Raw genomic sequence first — 7507 nt, forward strand, 5'->3', positions numbered from 1 at the left:
CACCGAATCGGACTCACCGAATAGTAGCAGACCCCTGGCGCGATGTGTTTACAAGCTCAAAATAGCAACAATCCACATAATTATGTGCCAAAAGCGTCTGGAAACTAAATATCATAAAACCACTTTATATTTTTGGTTGAACATTTGTGTCACCATCACCACACACAAAACAACACATATATGCCACCAACATTTTTGGGTCATTTGGACATATTATACTTAACTAAACTGTTTACTTTAAGTAGTTGTACTTTTGTGCCACATGTTTATTCTTTATAAAAGTTGTTCTTTGACACGTATGTTGTTCGTATTGAGATGTGCAACGTCCATACCATGGATAAAATGCACTACTAGTTTGTAAGAAAACAAATCAATAGCTTTTTTTCCCTAAAAGTCTGAACCTTAAAACATATGTTTATGTTTATATATTAAAATTATGTGTATATATTAAAATTATATATTATATTATATATTATATATAATATTATATATTATATTAAAATTATGTTTATATATTATTATAAAACATGTTTATGTTTTAAGGTTCAGACTTTTAGGGAAAAAAAGCTATTGATTTGTTTTTTTAGTGATTACTTTCTGTATTAGGTTGATCGCCCATTTGAGGAAGTGTCACTGTCATACATAGCCGTAGGAGATGGGGGGGCAGGGGGGGCGGTCGCTCCCCCGCTGAAAAAAAAAACGCCGCTAATTTGGGAAAAAATCTGCACTTATTTGGGCAAATCAATCTTATCATGATATTTCGACATTTTACCAGTTTAGAAACTTTACGTAATTGTTATAATTTGTGAGATATATACATTAATATTTTCCAATCAATGTAAAATGCATTTTCATCGATTTTGAAAATTGTTGCATGTGGTATTGCAATTTGGGCACAATGATAAGTTTCGATTCAACACCACCTGCAAAAAGTAAAGTGTAAAAGAACATAATTGGCAAGCAAAGTTAAGCTTATTAGTACCGATATTCACCAGCATGTAGCCTACATAGGCTGCATTTCTTCACAGGTGAGATTTCTAAGCTTGCTGGGTAGCCTGCTAATAACCTTATGAGGTTTTTGCTTATTACTTTATGTGCATTTTGTATGTAATATATACATTAACATTTTTTTTATAATGTTAAATGTAGTGTCATCAATTTTGGAACTTTTGTATTTTTTATATTGCAATTTGGGCAGAATGTTAAGCTTCGATTCACGATTCAGTATATATCTGCAGAGTGTCAATGTAAAAAAATGCAATTAGCAAGCAGAGGTACCGGTAAGCTTATCACTGAAGTTCATTTGGAATTAGGATATACACTACGGTATATTTTTTCGCTGGTGGAATTTTGAAACCCTGCTTTGTACTGGTAATCTTATGAGGTTTTTTGCTTCTTTCTCTATATTCTACTAATGTATGATAGCCTATTTATTTGTAAAAATATTTGGGCAAAAATGTTCAGTTATTGGGCAAATCAATCTTACCATGAGTTTTCAAAATCTTTCTAGTTTAGGAATTTGTTTATAGTGTTGCATTTTGTATGAAATACATTTAACATTTTTTTTAAATGTTAAATGTAGTGTCATCAATTTTAAAACTTTTGTATTTGGTATATTGCAATTTGGGCAGAATATTAAGCTTCGATTTAGTATATATATGATATATATATCATATCTGCAAAATGTAAAATAATGCAATAAGAAGGCAGAGGTAAGCTATTACTAATAATCATTAGGATATACACATTTCTTCATTGGTGGAATTTTGAAACCCTGCTTTGTACTGGTAATCTTATGAGGTTTTTTGCTTCTTTATCTATATTCTACTAATAAATTTATTTGTAAAAATGTCCAGTTATTGAGAGAATCAATCTTACCATGAGTTTTGAACATCTTACCAGTTTAAAAACTTTGTATATTGTTATAGTGTAATATTTTGTATGACATACATTAAAATTTTCCCATGAATGTAAACAGTGCCATCTTCAATTTTGGAAAATATTGTATTTGGTATGTTGCAATTTGTGGAGAATGTTAAGCTTCGTTTTAGTACCTGTGAATTTTCCAGTGTTTGATTTCATGTTTTTGTGGGCTACAGTTGAATTGTTTTCTATAAAAAGAATTTTTTGTATTAACTGCTGTTTGTGTTTACTGGTCCTAGGGTTGATATGCTCAGCTATTTACCATGAATGACACAGTATTATAGCAATCAATGATCAAATATACAGGCAAGTGTTATGTTGTTTTGGCATCCAATTCATGCAGTTAATATATCGGGCAATGTAGATAGTATGATATTGATGATGTTGTCTGTATTTTCTGCCAAGGATTGAGTTTGAAACTATTACCTATAGCAGGGGTCGGCAACCTTTCTTCAGTCGCGGGCCAAAACAAAACTGCGCAGATGTCAACGGGCCGTACAAGTTTTCCATTTGCACTTCCGTTTTCTTTACTTTTCATAATATTGTTAAAATTGGCGTTCTTATCAGAGTATCTCCATATTTAGCTACTATAGGCTTATATAGATTAATATAAAGAAAATTAGTAACAATTGGTAACGAAAAACACCAAGTACTTTATTTATTGACAGCACAACATTAATGTGATATTTGATGTTGTTTCCTGCTAGAAAGTTTCTGAAGGTCAGGTGATAGGTTGGATGAGGCAAGAATCATAACATCTTGCAAGTGGTCATCAGTAAGTTGTGTTCTCAACTTGCCGTTAAATATACGGTTAATTGACTATTACTAACGCAACTCATGTAGCCTGCAACTAGCATGCAGTAAATAGGCTAATATAACCGGACTTCAAGGTGAAACTGCCAAGTACCTTGATGCTACCTTCTGCAAGCTTAAGCTAAATTTTGCCCCAAACCTAGTTTACTATAACAAAGCGACCCGTGATCGATAGGTCGCGGGTACAAAGGCGCTTTGTGATAATTTCCTATGCTTGGTGGATTCTAACAAGCAGCAAATTCTTCAAAGACAAGAATCACTTGTTGAAAAAAACGGAAAAATGGAACTGGGAGTAAATTATAACTCTAAAAAATAAAGTAATTTAAAAGTCTGGACCGGCTGTCACTAAAAAGGCCAATTCCTGCTTCCTAAGCTACACATATTTCTAAATTATCAACCTTCAAACAAACTAATTCTTAAAACTTCAAATCTATTAAACTATCTGTCAGGCCTGCAACGTCGCTCTCTCTAAAATGCAGTTCGCAGAGAAAGAATATCAAGGAAATTCAAAATGGCGACAATGCCCTAACTAAGCATTGTTGCGGCATAAGTACACAGGCTACGTGATTACAAGTGAGCGTTACGGATAAATATGGAAAAGTAAAAATTGCGAAAGTTTTACATAACATTTAGTAATCTTAATTCGGTTATGTAAAACCAAATGGCAGCATAAAATAATGGGATGTTCGTTTTGGCCCGCCAACTACAATTTGCAAAAATGCTGCGGGCCGGATAATTTTGCTTGGCGGGCCGGATCCGGCCCGTGGGCCGTAGGTTGCCGACCCCTGACCTATAGGATAGGCCTATGAGTTGTTTTAGTTCAGTGCCTACGATTTCAGTAGTTGCTTCATCATGAACTTAAAATATCTTGGTAATGATGTTAATGAAAAAACATTGGCTACAACTTCACTGTAATGAGATCAATATTCATACTAATTAATAGCAACTTAGCTTTCTTTAAAGGTGCAAATTTGATGCTCATAGTATGATAAATTGTCGAATTCTTTTCAGGTTGCAAGGTTTTAAGTAGCATGGAGTAAGTAATGTTACTTTAGTTTGATGAGTAAATAGGTTGTCATTTTAGATTTTTTCAATGCAAATTTACGAACCTTGAGTCTTGAGATTTTGAAATGATCTGAGGGCATGGATATTTAGCCACTGCTGTCCAGTTATTGTTGAATTCTCAGTTTAATTTGTTGTTGAATCCAGTTAGGCCTGTATATATATATACATATTTTTGTGCCACAAGAAAATTATTTCAATTTGATGGTTTATTAAGTGTAAAGTTAATTCAGCCTTGTTTTGCTGCCTGTGTTTTTATAGTACACTGCCAAGTTGATGAATGTTTTTTGAATTTGATGACTTATTTCAATTTGATGGTTTATTTAGTTTAAAGTTAATTCAGTCTTGTTTTGCTGCCTGTGTTTTTGTACACTGCCAAGTTGATGATTGTGGAGTTCTTAGACTACACTATCTCAGAGGTTGTGAGTAATATTGTGTTTTTCACAATATGTTTGCAAAGGCAAAATTTGGGCAAAGTTTGGAAAATTTGGGCAAATTTTGTTCGCCCCCCCAAAATTTTTTACTCTCCTACGGCTATGCTGTCATAGTACCAGATCGCCTTTTCCGGTTAGTTTTTCTCACTTTTGAACTACTAGTTTGTTTGATGTACTTTGATGACATTTCATCAATTCGATGAATTGAATAGGTATTGAAAATTAACTTGCCAGGCTGGGTTTACTGAAGGATCAGACGAAGCAACTTATCAATGAGAAACTTTACCTAGAAATTTTGGTATAGTTTGATAAACATGCTTAAAATAATAATGCATTTTAGCTTATTTGAGCTTGAAAGCATTATTTTACAAAGATGAACAAAACAAGGCCGAGTTTGTTAAAATTTGCTGTGGTTATGGCCCTAGTTATTCGCCTAAGGTACCACATGTCCTTTCTGCACTATACAGTACATATGTTGTATTAGTGTAAAGATGCAAATTTTTTTTCTTGCTAGAAAAACAAAAAAGAACATCTCTCTCTCTCTCTTGGTCAATATTGCTAGAATTCTAGATCCGCTACTTAATTCAATGAACTGCTAACGATAACATCTGCAGTAACTACACTGCAAGTTTACGTCATTTCATCAAATGATAAAATTAAGACAAAATCAATGTCAAATCATTCAGAATCAAAACAAACTCAAGGCAGTATCAGTTATAATAAATTTAAAGGAATAACACTCTATTATATATATAATTGTTTCTTTGCAATTTTCACATTTAACACTGACAACCAAATAGTATAATAAAAAAATTCAATTTTTGACTGTAATGCATTGATTGGAGTTCGTCTATAATAAAACCCATGTATGACTTGTACGTATAATTAAAAAACAGTGACTAAAATGAGTGTAAAAATAGCAAGTACAATGCAAAAATGTTATAAAAAAAACATTTTTTTCAGCTTCACACCAAACTATCTTTTCTGAAGTTACTGTTTATTAAATCTGAGTAAATGTATAATTTTTTCAATGAGGTATATACAAATACATACAATTCTTGTAGTATCATTTAAAATAGTTCAACGTATAAGCTACGGTACATAACTGGAATTTAAAAATCTTTTTTTTCTAAATAGTTCTAAAGTACCGGTATACAATATATATATATATACAGTATATAACTTAATAAGATCAATGTAATTATATATATTTTTAAAAACTTCAATTTCAGAATTGTATAAATCATCAATTATATACATGCTGCATTGCAACTACAGTGTATAACTGTATAAGTTGCTTTCAAATACACCAACCTATCTTGACATCAACCTGCAAGCAGGCAGAAGCAGTAAATATTATACAACTACAATGCAAACAAGCCTTAGTCATTATCAATAATGTTGGAACTATACTGCTTGATAAAATGTAGGTTTTCTTTTTCAAAAAATACACAATTTTGTTTGTATATATTTAATTTAAAAATAACTACCGTTATGCCTAATAAATAAAGCATTTAGATGACACATTACATATTTCTGTACAATGATAAACAACAGTGTTGGTTAACATAAACAAAGTTCTTTGAACATTATTATTTATTCATTAGATACGGTATCCCACAAGTATAGGCCTATGGTTCAGGAAGAAAATCTGGTCCACTGAAAAACTTAATTGCAGAAAAAGGCATGTTTTATAGTCTGTGTCTTACCAGTCATACAGGCAACTGAATGATGCACTCTGTTCCTGAATATTTTGGAAGATTTAATTCATATTTTCCCTCAAGGGCTTTTGGAACAAAACGTCCACCCAAAAAATGAAACCGTCCTTGAAAAAAAGCAGCACAACGTTTTGGAGCAGTTAGAGAAATGAGACAATCAGGCTTAATATACTTCTCATCTGGATCTCCTTTCTCCACATCCCACCCAGATGGAATATCAATGCTGCAAATTGGTGTCTCATCAAGTTGAGATAAAGTGTTCATAATGGAATCAAATGGAGGTCGAATACCAGATTCAGGATTGAAGCTAAACCCAAATATGGCATCAATAACGCATTTGTAAGTAGATTCAATTTCGTCTTCTTTTGGCATTTCCGTTATAAATTTAACCCCCATTTTTTCACACTGAGTGACGAGTCCATGAACTAATGCTCTGTTTGGCCTTTTAGGATAAAGTACAGTAGGGTTGTAGCCAAATAAAAGCAAATGACGAGCACAAACAAGCCCATCTCCACCATTATTTCCAGGTCCACAAATCAACAAAATATTCCCATTTTTGTTTTCTTGTGAAATAGGATAAGCCCTTGCAACAGCATGAGCACAGCTCAAGCCAGCTAGTTCCATTAATTGATCAATACTAAATTCATATTCAGTAAAAAGTTCCTGATCTATATTCTGTGCTTCTTGTTGACTGAGAAATTTTAACGGATTAACTGCAGGCATTGTAGAAAGAGCTTTAGAATGAACTTTTAAATAATCAGCTTTAGTTTCACATTTACTTAGCAACACTGCTGGATAGGATACATGCGCTTTAAATGCAATAGGAAGATGAAAGAGAGCACTCAAAGTTACAATTTTATTAGCAGCACTGACATATTTCATTTCAAAAAATACTTAAGTTGCCTGATAAAAGTTTTAAAAATTAAAACGAGCTAACTTTACACTGACTGGTCTAGCTGCATGTAATATATCAGTAATATACAAAGTTAAAATGTACATGTTAAAATTTGCCTCTGACACTGGCATGAATTGAGCAAGTCACTCAATGTGTAAGTTAACATTTGACAATGATCTTAACATGATTCTCATTTCTCGTAATACTATATATTGCAATAAAATTATTTAGTCTAGGCTAGCACTATTGTTGCCGCACAAGTGACAAAGCACTCATTACATTAACTGAACACAAAATAAGTTGATATCTCCATGATGCTTAATCTAAGTTATATATTATCCAGAATTTAGCTTAATTCTTGAAGATGTTGTGATTTTAGTTGAAACAAATAACTTTTAGCAAGTAGGCAAAACCCTTACTCAGAACTTCTCACAAAAACCTAACAACGTAAATGAATTTAAAATCAATTTAGTGGTAATTTTACTGATGTAAACATGCAAAGCAGCATGCACATGCAAAAACAAAGCAGTTTAAATTACAACCAAAATAAAAAAAAAGTTGACATTGACTTCATACATCTGGCTTTTTGCAGTTTCCTGCTTATGCATGTATACGTTTGCTAATTTTGTACCGTACCATATTTATAATGTAACATGATACAA

General features: G+C 32.4%; 1 protein-coding gene across 1 annotated transcript; it reads right to left on the reverse strand.

Annotated features, from left to right (window-relative positions):
• Positions 1-4389: 4389 nt before the first annotated feature.
• On the reverse strand, positions 4390-6845 carry LOC145784400 (NAD(P)H-hydrate epimerase-like). Its single transcript, XM_082596212.1, has one exon. The coding sequence runs from the start codon at positions 6830-6832 to the stop codon at positions 5945-5947; it is 888 nt and encodes a 295-aa protein (XP_082452338.1). The 5' UTR covers positions 6833-6845; the 3' UTR covers positions 4390-5944.
• Between the last annotated feature and the right edge of the window lie 662 nt (positions 6846-7507).

This window comes from Aplidium turbinatum, chromosome 15 (genome assembly GCF_918807975.1).
Source record: "Aplidium turbinatum chromosome 15, kaAplTurb1.1, whole genome shotgun sequence".
In the NCBI taxonomy this organism is placed as follows: domain Eukaryota; kingdom Metazoa; phylum Chordata; class Ascidiacea; order Aplousobranchia; family Polyclinidae; genus Aplidium; species Aplidium turbinatum.